The 17634-nt window shown below is 43.8% G+C and overlaps 1 protein-coding gene across 7 annotated transcripts in view; it reads left to right on the forward strand.

The window, feature by feature from the left end:
- Positions 1–17634, forward strand: part of LOC119022961 (plexin-A1-like) — a 294058-nt gene that overhangs the window by 135744 nt on the left and 140680 nt on the right. For all 7 annotated transcript variants that reach the window (XM_037104478.1, XM_037104481.1, XM_037104484.1 and 4 more), the window contains one exon: positions 12588–12719. In XM_037104478.1, coding sequence (XP_036960373.1) covers positions 12588–12719 — 132 coding nt within the window. The remainder of the gene's footprint in view (positions 1–12587; positions 12720–17634) is intronic.

Here is a 17634-nt window from a genome sequence, read left to right on the forward strand (position 1 = left end):
TTGAGTCCATTGGGTTGCTCCAGAGAGAACTAGAACTCAGTACTCAGTAGAGCGCTTACCTCTGCCAAGGCCCAACAGTCCCCTTTAATTCAATCACGCCTAATCCAATATAAAACTGTAGCCCAGTGTCACTAACTTTTAAACTACCCATAACTCCTTAACCCTAAATTTAGGACTTGGTTGGACTCTGGTTCAAATTGTAGTCACTCATAGATGCCTACCACCTAAATATGCATATTGTTTTTCATCAAGATCCATGCAGGATTCCTTGAGAAATTAATAAAAGTGCTGAAAAAGTCCCATCTCGCAGTGCTATCCCATGCATCTGGGTTTCCCACCAAAGGTTAATGGGGTCTCCTCCGGGCAGAGACCCTTCCTCTGTCCAAGTGGCATCTTTGTCCTCGCAGTAGTTTGATGTGTAACTGACAGCAGGTCATTGTGTAAACCTACCTCGCCGTTGGCTGACAAACCAACCAGCCGCTCTACGGATGGGCACAGGTGAAAACATAACCTCGGAGGAGGAGGTAACTATGGGACGGACACAAAACAGAACACAAGAAAACAAACGAGTTGTCGGTCGCATCGTATTCATCAACAAAAAAAAAGTTGTTAGTGATCCTCCTTTTTTTTTGGGTCAAAACCCCGACCAGTCATGCACATCACTTTCCGCCACTTTCCTAGAAATAAACATTGCGGTTTCACTGCTCATCAGCATCTCTCCTGTTACCATTAGAAGTCTGTCCTCAAAGTGAATGATGTTCGGCTTGGAAGTGGCCAGAAAGCTGCAAGCTCTTGGTTACGGTTATTTCTCTGTTTATTTTATATATTATGGTGCCATTTGCCATGGGTAAAAACAGACTTTAGATAAAAAACACGGACACATAGACATGCCTGGGACCTGCTTATAATAGTATATACATATACACATACATGCATGCATACATACATACATAAATACATACATTATATATATATATATATATATATATATATATATATATATATATATATATATATATATATATATATATATATATATATATATATATATATATATATATAGTATAACTTACCCAGATTCCCCTTCAGTGCACCCTAGCGATAGCACCACTCTGTATAAGTTTGTGAATGTCATTAGCTTCCCATTGGCCTCGGCCCGCAGGAGCAGCCTCGGGGAAAAAAGTGTGGCGCTGCTGTTTTAGCACGCATCCAGACCTAGTTATGTCAGAAGCACTCCCAGGTGTCGCATGGCACGGTGGGAGCGAAAGGAGAGGAGCGAGGGGGAGCCGCACAAAACCCACCTGAACAAGTCACTTAATCTAATCTTTAGCTGCCGACGGGCAGAGAGGATTCCACTCCATCTCAGTGCAAATCAATTCATTTCAAGATGGTGAATTAATGAGTTGTCATTTCTTGACACCAGCCGAGTGATCTGCACCATTCCGCCTTGTTTCGTGACAGTAACACTTGTTACTGAAATGAGTGAGACAGCAGTTGAATTAAGGGCTCTTTTATGGACCCCCATTGGCCTTTACTTGTTTTAAAGGAGAAAAGACTCTGGCTAAATGACTTAAGAATGACAGAGACCCTTTTTTTTCGTTTTGCATAACTAGGTCTGGTTGCAGTGCAAGGAACAGGGAGCAGAGAGATGGATGTGAGAGGATGAAAGAGGGAAGAAGGGCGGGCGAGAAGGAGCAAGAAGTGCAAGAAAATTATGAGAGAGATGTAGAGATGAAGTTAACAAGAGGGGCAGAAAAGAAGATGAAAGCGATGGAGAGCGAAGAAGCAAAGACGACAAAGAGAATGAAGAACGAAGCAAGCTATCGTCCCAGGGACCGGATACAACTTGCGGTTATGATAGCAGCAGGCAGGGCAGGGGGGGGGCGCTCTGTGTGTGTGTGTGTGTGTGTGTGTGTGTGTGTGTGTGTGTGTGTGTGTGTGTGTGTGTGTGTGTGTGCGCGCGCACGCTGGAAGAAGGCTCGTGAGAGCCGCGCTGAGGGGAAACTCAAGTCCATCACGCTTGTGAAAGATTAAAGAGACCTTGCACCCGCAAACACACACACACACACATACACACATGCAGGCACACACAAATGCAACCATGCCAGCCCAGCCTGGCTGACAGCAGAAAAAAAAAGTGCCACATCTCACTATCTGACAGGAGGGGTGTACAGATGCGGCTCTGGTGAAGGGAGTTGTGCCCGCGCCTGTGCTTATCTGTGTGCTCCTGACTTGAATAGAAAGAGTCGTCTTCTGTGAGTGTCTTCTGGTTATAAAGTGTCATTTTATAGCACATATTCCCCAGCAGGGATGTAAGTCAAAGGGATGCAGCGGCACTTTGACGCTCCCGGCGCCCCTGCTGTTTGCCTGAGAAATCCTAACGGTGCTAATAGCGCTAATAAAGCGGGCCGAGGGGTCTGGGGGGAGAACGGTGACATCTGTGTAATTCAAAGCTGTTGTCGATACTTTTAAGGATTTTTATTTTATTATTATTTTTTTTTAAATGAGAGAGTATCTAATTGTTCTTGTTTGCTTTAGCCACTTATGTCACATTCTGGCTAGTAGCGGCAGCGGGAGGTGAAAATGCTTCATTGCTGCTCAAAACAACAAACAACAGCAACAGAGATAATGATATTCTTAGAGTGAAAGTTAGTTTTTACAACTTGGGACAAACACCAACTTGATAAATGCCTTCAACTCTTAGTTCAACTTTGAGCTGCTGCACTTAAGAAGTGTATCGTAATGTAGAAGTGGACTGGATGATAATCTGGTGTCTGATTGTCCGAACGCTCGTTGTTTTTCCTGTTAGACTCAGAATCTGCAGATGGGATCTAGCCCTCAGGCTAATTCTGTCATATTTGCAGTGTTCATTCATATGCACTTGTCCGTGAGCAATCAGCTGAATAAAATAATACAGGAACATACATTTATGAAGAAATGTTAAAATAGATATGCTGGAATATTTGTTTTGCCTAAGCTTTACAGATGACTAATAGCAAAATGTTAAAAAAAATTGGAAAAAAGTGCACAAAAAACGGGAAATGTCATCAAAAGATCATGAAAGACCCAAAGACGAGCAGTGAGCTTAAACATTGCTTTTTGAAGATGCGCCCCGATTTGGCTTCTTTGAAACCTTGCAGGGTGCTGTCCATAAGCAACAACAGCAAGACACCTTTCTATGTCTGTATTGTTAATGCAGCGGCAACAAATGTTGCAGTTTTTTTGCGAGTGTTCCAGAAAGTCTAATCAGCCTCGAAGCATTCTTATCTGACCACAACCGAAAGCCATGTGGGATCAGTTTGAGCTCTGAACAAAGCAGCTCTGCTCTCCATCGGTATTGGATTGATGGTATCAAAAGACCACTGGATATGGATTTTTGCAAAAAAAAAACTAAAAAAAAAAACTAAAAAAAAAAAAAAGTCTATCCGACCAAACGGTGACGCTGTGTACTGTACATCGACTTGACCACACCTCAGCAGCAGAGCCAACTATTGTTAGCTGTTAGGGAAACAGCTTTATAGTGGCATGCTGTCACCGGCCAGCTGTCTGCCTGTCACTCTTTGTGTGTGTGTGTGTGTGTGTGTGTGTGTCTGTGTATTTGTGTGCGTGCATATGTGTGTGTGTCACCTGGGGCCGGCCTCCTGTTGTGAGAGCAGCGGTGCGACAAAAGAACGATGATTAATTTCACTCCGAGTAACCTGTCTCGCTGATGTGGCTCCACCAAACCGTGTGTGTGTGTGTGTGTGTGTGTGTGAGTGAGAGAGAGAGACGGGGAGAGCTGTAGACTGTGTAGTCAGCAGGTGTGCTGTGATACTTTGGATGCCCTCCAGTCAGGGTCAGACACATGCACTCGCATTATAAATCCCACCTCGCCGACTCACATTGACACCGTTCACTCTTCTGCTCTTCCTCTCTCACACACAAACACACACAGGTTTGCGTCGCTATTCTTCTTTGAACTGTACCCTGACTTCCGTTCATCTGTACAGCCTAACCAAACTCTTGCACTAAAAGTTTTGTCACTTATACCTACAGTTCTCCCTTGCCCGCGCTCTCCAAAGGAATGTTGCATTTTAACCCCGATCCGACTCAATTTATGTCTAACCCCCTACTATAACCTATTTAAAGTTAACCAGGCTCTCAGAAATCAGGTTTTGCAGCATTAGGGCTGGTCATTAGGGACTGTTGGTCCTGAAACGGTCAGTGTTTATGCCAGAAAAAATGTCCCCAATAGGTAACAAAAACACACATACACACGCACAGACACACACACCTTAAACCAAGTCGTCGACCTAACAACTAATGATTTACATAAGGATTTGTGTACCCAAAAGGAAGTTGGGTCCCCGCAGTGTGACTGTTCATACAAAAACTTTGACAGGTATTCTTTTTCCAAAAGGAAATTCAGTGTAATACCAACGTTAAAAAAATGGGTTTGAGATTGAACAAGAAACAAGTTGCACGTTCAAAAGGAGATGGTGTGTGTGTGTGTGTGTGTGTGTGTGTGTGTGTGTGTGTGTGTGCTCGCATGCGGGCACCCCCTCTCAACAGATGAGACCAAAATCAATTTCATTAGGGATCATGAATACAATGAGGAGCTGTTAAGACACACACACACACACACACACACACACGGATTTCATTAAGGAGATGCCTTTTTTCCCTCCCTCTGTTCCCTCCATCATCAAAGAGCTACTTGAACGTTTAGGACCTGGGTTCATTACTCGTCCTCTCTGCACAGTTTGTAACGCTGGTCTCGGTGAGAAAACGCTAACAGGGTTAACAAGCTGCTCCGATCGTCCCCCTCTTTCTTCCCCGCTCCGCAGCCCTTCCCTCCTTCTCTTCATCTCCCCTCCCTTTGTCCAGCCGCGTAATTAACTAGATGTTTAACAGCTGAGGTTGGACAGGGCACTGCTGTGTCTGGACACACATGCGCCCGCGGACGCACACACGCGGCAGGAGAAAGAGGTCTGTGTCTGTGAGGGAAGAGAAAGGACAAGGGGGAGTCTTGAAGCCGAGCGAGGGGAGGAAAAAAGGAGGACGGAAGGGAGGGAAGGGAAAGGAAACGGGGATCAAGAGCAGATTTAGGGGATAAAGCGAGGTGAGGACATTAATATATGAAATGGGTAGAACGAGGAAAGTTAGAAGAGGGAGGAAGGAGGACAAACCGACTCAGAAACAGAAGAATCGAGGACAGTTTAAAAACTCGAACGCGTTTCAAAGAAAAGTGTGGGACTTTGGTTGTGTGGCCCGGTTTACCTGACCCGAGCCCGCGTGACCGCTGGTTGAACCCAGCGTGGTATTAATCACTGCGGCACTCAAGCCAAACCTCATTACTCCCCTTTGTTCACTTTTATTACCTTGTCCTCCTCTACACACTCCCGACACACTCCTGTGCACACACACCAAGCATCCCTCTCTGTCTCCCACCACACCTCCCACCTTCATCCCGCCCTCATCTGTCTCCACCATCGTTATCAACTTTCGCCTTCGTCCCGACCCTGCTGTAAAACAATCCCGCTTGTTAGCTCGCGAGCTTGTATTCATGACTTAGATGCGCTATAATGAACTTTTAACTGGTAATGAAATCAGTATAGTCTATATAATACCCGCCACTGGGTCAGATTCTGACTTGTAGCTGGGTTTGATAAGCCGTAAAGATTAAAATTTATGATCAAAACTCTACCCAAGGAAAGTAGATATCTGTGATTAGTTGGCCGGAGTTCCATGATATCAGCTGATTACACAATGTTAAGTCTGCAGATATCTTAGAGAAAATCCACTGCTTTATATTTGAAATACCAGCGGCTCTCCCGGTCTCACACTACCACACGTCACCTGTGACAGAGAGGGCTCTACACTGATGAGCCACAAGTTTAAAACCACCTGCTTCACACTGTGCTGGTATCCCTTGTGCAACCGAAGCGCCTCCAACTCGCTGAAGCATGGTCATAAGCCCACCCTAGGGGTCGCTTGTGGTGTCCGGCCCCACGATGTTTGCAGTAGATCCTTTAGGTGCTGTATTTCTGGGGGGGATGTGCCACATGTGCCAACCCTCCTGATTTTGCCTGGTTTTTCCTCTCCTTGTTTCCTCCCCAGGGTTACGATTGTCCGCTATTTCTCAGTTTTTTTAACACCCGCTCCCCATGCAGTGATTTCTGGCGTTACTCACCGTGTAGTCTGTCGTGCCTTGTTTTTCTTGGCGAGTAAGAGATGGACAGAGAAACGGGGAGGAGAACTAAATTCCAGATGCCCTGGGGGAAATAATTCCTGTTTGGGTGTTTCTCTCAGTCGCAGGGGTCACATCACATCAGTGTTCACCGAGGGGGGGCTGACAACCAGGGTGGGGAGTTAGTTAAATGAATGAGTGAAAAGTCAGAATTATTACTCCATGCCACAGATTTCTGCAAGTTTATGCTTGAGGGCGGAATACTCTGCGTTGTTTCCTGATAATTCAACATAGAATTTGTGTTATTTGACGTAAAAGAACGTGTGATTTTGCTTATTTTGTTATTTTCAGTCTTTAAATGCCACCAGAATCCATGAAAAACGATCCTCGAGCCTCACGTTTTTGGTCGCTTTGGTCGTAACCCTCCCTGTTTGTGAGTATGCGGCGTGCGCAATGAAGGCGTCCTCGCAAGAAGATTGATACGTTGTTTGTATAAAGGCCTTCTTGGCGCATCGCTGTGTGCACATGCATTACTTTATGTGTGAGCGTGTGCATTTTGTGTTTGAAACTTTCGGAGCTCAGCGTGTGTGTAAAGGGTTATAGCGTCCTTGGCGATATCAGCGTTGGTTTGGTAATGAGCCTAATCCCAGGAGGACAGAGGAGACAGAGAGGTCCGAGGGAGGGACACACAGGATGGTGAAGAACAGAGGGAAAAAAGAGGAGCCCGGCCTGCAAACTCATTAGGAAAAGTCACCTTTAACTTTCCCCCACCGCCACCAACTTTCTCTCCGCCGTTGTCGTCGGAGTTGCGTAACTCAAGGTGGCCGAGAGAACGGCGCTTCAGCTGAAAGGTCAGAGACATGATGCATGTCTTATTGCGCTGTCCTTAAGCAAGACAAGGCAACCTGTTCCTGCTTCCTCAATGTACATCACCCTGGAAAAGAGCAGCAGCTCTGATGCCCGGAATATAAATGGAGGGTTTAGCAGTCGCGCGCGGCTCGGCAGCCTCGCCGCTCGCCGTGACACCTCGTCCCCCGTCGAAGCGACGGGATTGATATGTCACTTAACCGACACATATTCCAAATAAACATTGTGTTTTGAAACTAATTGATTGGTGGATGATTTGAATGCAAATGGCAGCAATTAATGTTCGGCGCCCTCATTGGAGAGTGGCACTGCTGAGCGAGATAAAAACACATATGATTGTCTCGCTTCAAAGAGGTAAACTAATCAGTACAGGGAAAAAAAAAAAAAAAAAGCAGAATAGTTTAATGAGACCTAAGCTGTCAGTAACATCAAAGTCGAAACATTAATAGCTTCTTTTTTTTTTTTTTTCTCTCTCTCTTTTCTAATCACCCTGGGAGCAGCTATAAAGGCATATTTAATAAGCGCCTTTTTAAAACAGGTAGACAGGTTGGTTGCTTTTGTAAGCGACTTTCTTTCATCTTATAGCTCGGGCTCTCCGCTAATAAGTTCCAGAGAGAGAGAAACTGGACAAACAGAAAGATAAAAAAAAGTTCCAGATGCCCCTCTGTCGCCCCCCCCCCCCCCTTTTATGGCTTTGAATTTAGTGACAGGGAGAAGTGGAATCTATGAAGAATGTTCCTGCATGTGCTTCATGTAGCGCAATAGTTGTTGCAGAACGGCCATGGTGGCCATTCTTTCAACTGTCTGATTATACACTATATTACCAAAAGTATTCGCTCACCTGCCTTTACTCATTCTATGAACTGAAGTGCCATCCCATTCCTAACTCATAGAATTCAATATGATGTCCGTCCACCTTTTGCAGCTATTACAGCTTCAACTCTTCTGGGAAGACTGTCCACAAGGTTGAGGAGAGTGTTTATAGGAATTTTTGACCATTCTTCCAAAAGCGCATTGGTGAGGTCACACACTGATGTTGGTCGAGAAGGCCTGGCTCTCAGTCTCCGCTCTAATTCATCCCAAAGGTGTTCTATCGGGTTCAGGTCAGGACTCTGTGCAGGCCAGTCAAGTTCATCCACACCAGACTCTGTCATCCACGTCTTTATGGACCTTGCTTTGTGCACTGGTGCACAGTCATGTTGGAAGAGGAAGGGGCCCGCTCCAAACTGTTCCCACAAGGTTGGGAGCATGGAATTGTCCAAAATGTTTTGGTATCCTGAAGCATTCAATGTTCCTTTCACTGGAACTAAGGGGCCAAGCCCAGCTCCTGAAAAACAACCCCATACCATAATTCCTCCTCCACCAAATTTCACAGTTGGCACAATGCAATCTGAAATGTACCGTTCTCCTGGCAACCTCCAAACCCAGACTCGTCCATCAGATTGCCAGATGGAAAAGCGTGATTCATCACTCCAGAGAACGCGTCTCCACTGCTCTAGAGGCCAGTGACGGCGTGCTTTACACCATTGCATCCGACGCCTTGCATTGCACTTGGTGATGTGTGGCTTGGCTGCAGCTGCTCGGCCATGGAAACCCATTCCATGAAGCTCTCTGCGTACTGTACTTGGGCTAATCTGAAGGTCACATGAAGTTTGTAGCTCTCTAGCAATTGACTGTGCAGAAAGTCGGCGACCTCTTTGCACTATGCGCTTCAGCATCCGCTGACCCCTCTCCGTCACTTTACGTGGCCTACCACTTCGTGGCTGAGTTGCTGTTGTTCCCAAACGCTTCCATTTTGTTATAATAGAGCTGACAGTTGACTGTGGAATATTTAGGAGCGAGGAAATTTCACGACTGGATTTGTTGCACAAGTGGCATCCTATGACAGTTCCACGCTGGAATTCACTGAGCTCCTGAGAGCGGCCCATTCTTTCACAAATGTCTTGTTTCACAGTCTGCATGCCTGAGTGCTTGAATTTATACACCTGGGGCCAGGCCAAGTGATTAGAACACCTGATTCTGATCATTTGAATGGGTGAGCGAATACTTTTGGTAATATAGTGTATGTGCTATAACGTTGTTGAATTAAAACTTACTGCGGGTACCTGACATTCCTATAGGTGTCTCTCTCTTTGCCTTTTTTGTACACACAGAAGGCAAAGAGAGCGTGATCGTTCTTACCTATCTCGGCCACATGCAGCCATGTAGACCGCACCGATTTTGCCACGGTTGAATTGATAATGTTTCCAGTGGTATGAGATGCATCTTGGTATCTTAGCAGCTGTCGTTGTCTGTCACCACAAAACCTCTGTCTAGAACAAAACAGACGGATTCAGGTGAGCTTTCTTTGACAAGCATGAAGTAGGTGACCCGGTGAGGTTGCAACACTTTCTTTTTCAGCAACGGTTTCGTTAGAGCTCTGAAATTTTGACACCAATTAAACTGACTTTGGCTTCGGCGAACAGCGATGTTTACAACCTTTTAGTTTTTATTTTTTTGCCCAATTTAAAAAAAAATATATACACAAGTAAGACAGAGATATACAAGTGAGGCAGGAAACCCAGTGGGCTTAATAATTTAAACATGTCATAAGGTTATTTAGAAGAATTACCCCATAGTTCTGATGGTACATACATAGTATGAAATGTTTGTCAGGGTGTGTGTGTGTGTGTGTGTGTGTGTGTGAGTTTGTGCATGAGTGCCTGTGAGTGTATTTGTAAAGGCAATATTGACTTTTTAAAAAACATCCATACGCAGTAAATGCATCACTCTCTATAACGGGTGTTCGTGATAGATTATAGAGTTTGGTGCTCACAGCAGCTCTTGTCGTTAGGCGTTTCCGGCCCTTTTAAGCTTTCCAGTAGGTTTGATCACACAGTCTGCAATATCACAGCGTAGCTTCCAGGAAAAAAAAAAAAAAAAAAAAACAACAAATGAAAAAGAGCAGACGACGCGAGGGTTAATCGGAGTTTCTCGGCCTTAAGTGCCCCCGTACCTCCGCAGCGAGAAGTCTGTTTGGACAGACTAACTTCCGAGAGTGCAGAGGTCGCAGAAGGAGAGCAGAAAGCTGCGGGGCGAGTGGACTCCATGGGAATCTACGGTCACCTGCACCAGTCTGCAGTTCCCCCCCCTGTGCCAGCTGACCTGAATCCCACTCCAACTGCCCTCTGCCCCGAGCTGTAGGGCAGTGTACGCTCCGTGCTCCCGATCCCCCCTCGCTCCGCCGCAGTCCTTCACTCATCTGAAGTGATACGGTGGCCCAGGGCATGTAGTTGTTTTAGAATAAAGAAGAGGGTTTTTTTTTTTTTTTTTTTTTTTGCTTTGCGACTGGTCGTGGGGGTGAGCTCGCCCGCGCCGTTGTCGAGGGAGAGAAATCATCGGAACACAAAAATACGCGGTGACAAAAGGTCACAGTCACAGCAATGAAAGGTTCAGTGTGTGTGTTCATGTGGGAGCAACAGAAGGGCCTGCTCAAACAAATGACCTTTGGACAGTTACAACTGGGATGCACCTTCTTCAAAAGACACACGCACACACACACACACACACACACACACACACACACACACACACACACACACACACACACAGGCACACTTTTCAAACTTGGGGAAAAGTTGTGCGATTTGAAACTTTCCCGACACAAACAGAATCGTTTCCAGATGCGGTGAACGTTACACGAATGTAAAATCGGGTGTAAGCAGCGTTTGCCCTATATTTGGTTTCTAAACTGATCTCGTTCTCTCTCTGCTGTAAACACACCGAACATTTGACCTTATAATGTAAAATTCAGAGATTTCTGACTCTCGGCTCCCCGCTGAGTAACTCCTTAAAAGCTGATTTGTCAAAGCACTTGACTTGGATTTAACCAAAGCTGCTTCCTCCTCTTAAGCAACAAAAGCACATACAGTGATGACAGCCTGTCTGTTAATGAACCTTCTGTTCAAGGAAAAAAAGAAAAAATATTAAGGAAACTGATTTGGCAGATAATAACAGCAGAGACTGCTGAGACTGAGGAGAAAGCAGAGAGAGAGAGAGAGAGAGAGATGACGGAGGGAGTCCAGGCGACAGAAAAACAGAAAAGTTGTAGGAGACTAAACTGCTGTCAGGTGATGGATGAGCAGATGGAGGCTGGGAAATTAGAAAGAGAAGGATCCAGACGAAAAGTAGAGAGAGAAGGAGAAAAACCATTTACTGGTACTGGTACACAGGGAGTCGTCCTCATAACTCTGTAATTTCGTCAGTAGACTCAACACTGTGAGCGCCAACAAAAGAGCTGTCATTTAGTCGTGTGCTGTAGTTACACCATCAACAGCGCGGCACTAGAACCAATTGGTATAAAAAGAAAAAAGAAAAAAAATCAACGAGTTTTAACATAAATTGAGAGGCAGGTGAAAGTGCTGGAAATTCTCACCCGCTGCTTCGGTGGCTGTTTTTTCAGCTGACGTTAACATTTGAAATAAACTTTAAGTGCTACGCCTGGCTGCTTTCACAAGAGGTGGAGAGGATCACATCATTTTCTTGAACGTTACTGCTGCACCTTAGAAGAGACCCTTTGCAGTGAAGACGGGATGAGTCTTGCCAAGTATTTGGCAATAATGTGTCATTGTTCCCGAGGGAACACCGGCGGTGACCAATTGATGTCTGAGGATAATAAAGAAACGTCATGGGAGTGTTAGAATAAACTCAATAGCGGTGCATGCGGAGCAGCGAAAACTGAAGAAATTGTAGAAAAAATCTGATTAAAAATAATAGTCAGCTAATGTATTACTCATTAAAATGGCATATGTGATAGCTGTACAGCTTTGTTGTTTTGGGGGTTTGCTTTGAGCAAATGCTAGCTTGCGTTACCAAAAAAACTTCCACTTAAATACACAGAGTAGCAGCTTTCAGCTAACTACAATGCTAAAGCTAACACAATAACACTTTACAAAGACAATGAATAAATGGTAACTTTATGGTTAATTACATCTAAGGTAATAGTTATTTAATTATTAACAAACAATCAAATGCTTCACAACCCATTATTTTTTAAATATTGTAATGGTTTAAAAACAGTTTTAGTAACGCTACAGTTGTCATCCAATTAATGTTTATAGATGAACTACACAGTATTTACTTACCATTTTTCAGGGTATTATAAAATTTTAAATAAAAAAAACAAACAAACTATAGTAATGGTTTATGAGGCATTTCATTGTTAACAGTGAAAAAAGAGCTATTATTTACCATTTATTAAGGATGGCTATTATAAAGTGTAACCAGTCAAGTTGGCTAGCTAACACTGCTAACTAACAGCTTCCATCCTCATAACTTTATCCTGATGAACTCATATTTTTATTAAGCAACACCAAGTAACATCAGTACTGTTTCCACAGGGACTATTTCTTTGTTAGTTGTCCCTAAGTTGTTCCAACGAAAAATGTTCACCATGAGCCATACTGATTAACCATCGGATGTTCTTCTGTACTTCATATTATTGTTGAACCAAAATTTAAGAAATGTTGGATTTATACTCATGCCATTTTCTTTTTCCTCTGTCTTCTTCCAGATCCTGGTGAACTCCATCATCCAGCCTGCCTTGCTGTATGAGAATGTGGTGGTGAGCAACGGGAGCCCCATCCTGAGAGATATGCTCTTCAGCCCAGATCATCAGCACTTATACGCCCTCACGGATAAACAGGTAAGAGAAGCAAGATGGAACACCCAAAACACAATGATCTACAGCCAGGCGGGGTTAATAGTGCAGCCCATAATGCAGCCTGCAGTTGCCGTTGACAACCCTGAGGAAATAATGACTGAATATCAATAGTCATTTATCTGTCTGGTGGGTTTAGGGACGGATCCAGCCATACGTGACAGCCTATGGCAGAAAAAATACACACTTTGCTCAGTGCTATGTGTCTGTGCAATGATACACTCACACACTGCTCCCACACTCAGGTGCGTTCACATGCCGCACACTTTCATAAATGTACATTACTCGCTGAGCATTCGCAAAACACACCTCCTCGCTACTGACAGTGGATAGAGTGTTGCAGTGGAACAGCTCCATAAAGACTTGATGAGGAGATATGTCTTAAAAACACGAGCTCTGGGAGTGAGCCATCAAGCTAATTACATGCACATAGTACACCATACAGTACGTGACACATATGCAGTTCAAGCAATATTACACGCGCACACACATACACACACGGTCATAAGTGCTAATTAATGTCATGAATATTAATATGTGTCATATATAGGATGAAGCCCCATACCAGCATTCCACCGGGGATACAGTATGCTGTACATGCAAACCTTTCCGTATTAAATTGGAGAAAGATTTATATGTGTATTTGTTAATTAATTAGACTATTAGAAGATGTAATGTATAAAAACTGTCACTTTGAAGACCCGACCCGGTTTGAAACATCAACATTCTGAGGCAGCATCAATGGACAGTGCTGACCTTTGATTGTACGGGTAGCCGTGGAGTCCAAAATAGAGGCAGTTAATTAGCTGTTTTCCATCACCTTCTTTTATTAAAATGATCTGTTATAATATAACCTGCACTGCAATAAAGGCATGGCTTGTAAAGAGTGAAGAGATAGAAGTCAATGGTGCAAAATTGTTTTGAACACACCGTGTGAACTCACTGTGTGCTTACAAACCTGCAAATTGACAATTAGCACTGGGATTTTTGTCCATCCTCAGAAAGTCTTTTTTCAAGGAAATTATGTGTGATCTCGAGAGAAAAACAGAGTGGAAGGAAACATTATAATGCAGAATAAATAGAAGGAAGCTCAGTAAGATATTGTGACTTAGAAGTGCTAAGTATAGTACCGTCAGGCCATGTCATTAGCTGTTAGCTCTCCAGCTACAGGAGTTCAACTAGCCCTGCGCGTGGTCCATACATACATCACCGTCACAGCTTCTAGATTAAAATAGTTATACATTTATTTATGTTATGTACTCGTGTATGCGTTGGGACAGTACATGTAGGCATTGTTAGATCAAATTCAAGTGCGACTGATTGGATGTGGTTAACTTGCTGTCGTTGTCCCTGGTTGCGCTTTTGGGGAAAGAAACACGGTACAACACTCTAAAATCAAGCAGCTGCATACAAGCAGCCACAGAGATACATAGCTTGTGAAGACATAGATGCATTCCGCTGTGCCACTTTATGTTGCGAACAGGCCTCTATCTATTATTACAAAACGTAATAAAAGGTTTAGGCAAAAATACCTTCCACAAAAAGCATGACCTAACAACAGAGGAATCCAATAGTTTGCTCCTTAAACCGATAAGGGAATGATGCATAGTTTCACGTTCTTCTCACTTCCAATACTAATCTCATCTTCAGTGTACACAACATAATCCTGCCGCTGTGGTGTGTCGCTGCCGTTATCTTTGAATGACGTCATGCAAAAAGAGTTGGGCTTCAGTCACGTCCTCTTCTCCGTCGTTACCTGCACGGCTCTCTCTTATCTCGTAACGGTTAATGACTGCGATGTGATAACCTTCAACAAGACTTCCCTGGTACGTAGACAGCAACTGCCGTGCGAGCGCTGTGTCATTTACCAGCAATTAGACATAATTGACTTCCTTGTGTCTGCATAAGCGCAGAGAGGAAGTGGAGTGTAATTGATACCAGTGGACGGCGACGGCGTTGATGTGACAGCGGGGAAATAAGGCCCCTGGATCATAGCGGCCCAGGAAGCTGAAATTTACTGCACAGAGAGTCCAGATCTCCAAAGACAGACGCATTGATTTTGGAGAAACAGACTGGAACACATATACATATTTATACATGCAAGGAAAGACAGCGCTGAGTCACGATGTTATTTAAGTCTCTAATTTACTGCTATTTATTTCAATGCTGTACATCGCCGACATGGCGGATATAATAAGACTGCCAGTATCACAAAAAACAGTGACAGAGAGGGAAATCTCAGCCAAGCTACTCAACAAGAAATGAGAGCTTTGGGAAAGCTTGACAATAAAACATCTACCCCCCCCTAAAAAATGACCTTCTTGAGAGACTAAGATTTCCAATTTGAATACATCAATTAGAATGACAATCACTGCATGGTGTTCAACAAGTGTCTTTGTCTCAGCCAGCAGTGCTGGGCAGAGTGAAAGCAGCCTCACTTGCATGCTGGGAGTGTTGTCGGATTTTTCCCTTTTAACTCCTGTCATCTGCATTAAAGATGACAGCCGTTGCCACCAGGAAGTCCCTTTCAATAATTAAAGCCGGCGCTTTATTTTTTGATGAGCGCCGGTATGTCCACTACATGTCTGTGCATGTCAGCGCAGTGATGGCAGGGAGGAGAGAAGGCCTCGTGGAAACCACAATGCTTGCTCTCTGTGATGATACGAGGTGATATTTTTTTTTTTTTTTATAATTTACACATGTAGGCAGGAAATGCGCACGTCCGTCCTGTACATGTCGGTTTTCGCTTCATCTTGAGAGGAATTGTCTCTTGAAACCTGACGTGAAGACACATTCAGGTCCAGTTCATGGGTTGTATACTGCAGCATTTTGCTTATTCCCCTTTTTTCCCACTTTCATGTCTTACCATTAAACATGACAATACTATCTAACAACTTGTATAAATCTCCAATTGCTTTTAGAGATATTTAAAGAGTTATTGATAATTATGAATTAATTTACATGACTAGATCGATTCTATTCTCATATCTGCCGGCTAGAACAAAAAACAGTTAGCGTAACTTAGCAAAAAAAAAAAAAAAAAAGACTAAGTATGAATAAACAGCTAGCTTGAAAGAAGTCTGCCTTCCAGCACTCCATCATAGCACCTCACACATTCAATTTATACAATCCATACACCCACAGAGATATCAAATCCACAAGTTCCGTGCTCTGTAGCTATTTCTTGGTCGGTCGCAGGGACCTCCCGGAGTTCCCGTCGGTTGCCATGGCAGCCTCAACAGGACTCAACCAGAACGTGTTTCTGGCTTTCGAGGTGCTTTCAGACATTTTTTTTTTTTTTTTTTTTTTAGTTTTTCCATAGGCTGCCCGTCTTTATGATACGCTAAGCTAACTGTTTGTTCTTCTAGCCAAGCCAAGTTATAAGAGTTGAATCAATCTTGTCATGTTAATTGTGAAGGAAGGGAATGAACCTCCAGTATTTCCCTAAATGTCTTTTCAATATCCATTAACCTTTCTTCTAAAAATCTCTATTAGCAGTTGGATGTGTTTCAAGTCCCGTCTTTTCAGTCTGCCCAATTATGTTTCGGACAAAATCTGAATGACACCGAATGATCGGGTAGATGAGATGAAATGACCATCAGTAATGGCCAAAGCAGCAATGTTCCTTCACTTCCAGAGCTTCTGCCTAGACCGAATTCACAGTCCAGTCAGAGAGTGAAACGGCGAGGGAGAGGGAGAGCTGCTGAGAGCTGAGGAGGTGGGAAAATATAATTGGTTGGCAGGATACGGTCCGTTCCTTTCCGCTACTCTTCCCGCCTCATCTGCTCAATATTCTTAGGGGTCCTCACTTCTGTCTCTCTCAGATGGAGTGAGTTTGTGGACTAACTGCTCTCCCAGCGGTGGCTTCAGACAGCACAGAATAGAATAAGGATCTCCCCTCTGCTGCAGAATGTGAACTTGTGTACCAGACTGTACAGGACCAGAGTGTGTGCAGAGTCTCCCTGGCCTACTGATGAGGAGCGTCTTCATTGCCAGAGGCTGTCTGGACCAGAGATAATGCATTGTGGTTTAAGGTCGCTGGCCAGGCCCAGGGGTGGATAAACTTCTGCTGTTTTCAAGCCAAAAAAAGTATCCGGAAGAAAAAAAAACAACAAAAAAAAAAAAACTGTTGCTGGCTCTTCTGGACTTGTTTGGTTATATTGACAGACCTGGTTTAATAAGAAAATGCAAGAAACAATCAGAGATAGCACAGGTGAACCACATTTGATCAGTTGTTTCGAGACTGAAGACATTCAGACATGAAGCCTCTTTCCCTCCAAAATGGCTGGAGGGTCTTACTGTAAACTCACCCCCCATTAGCCCAGGATAAGAAGGTGAGAGTTAAGTGAAACATATGTACAGCCTTTTAATGTTGAAGCTGTTAGCCTGTAGCTATAACTTCATCCTAACTTTTTTTTTTTAATTGAAGATGTTCGTAGCAAACATTATTAGCAAGGTATGAATAAAAATGCCATGCTAATTAACAATGTTTGTGGGTTGCTAATGATAATTAGCTTGTTTTATCTGGCACACCCAAGGTATCATGAAAACAGTTTAACCCATCATCAGACTGTTACCAAACATGCTAACGCTTAGCCTTCTCGTGTTTTATATCATTTTCACTTAACTTTCACTCTAAACACAATCCAAAAAACAATATTTAGCTAGCCACAACAATTTAGTAGAGCTAGAATCGGTTGTTGTTGGTCAACATGTTAGCAAATTGTAGCCTACTTTTAGACACACAGTAGCATTAGCATTTTAAAATTATGGCGTCTATGTGGCTACTGTGTTGCGGATTTGTCTACTGAAATTAGCATGCCTGTGCTGGTCCAAAGCTCCTCTGCTTGTGTAGTGGAACTCCAAGCTCATAGCCTGGACTGCTAGCTGCACAGCTAAC

The sequence above is a fragment of the Acanthopagrus latus genome, chromosome 7 (assembly GCF_904848185.1).
Source record: "Acanthopagrus latus isolate v.2019 chromosome 7, fAcaLat1.1, whole genome shotgun sequence".
In the NCBI taxonomy this organism is placed as follows: Eukaryota; Metazoa; Chordata; class Actinopteri; order Spariformes; family Sparidae; genus Acanthopagrus; species Acanthopagrus latus.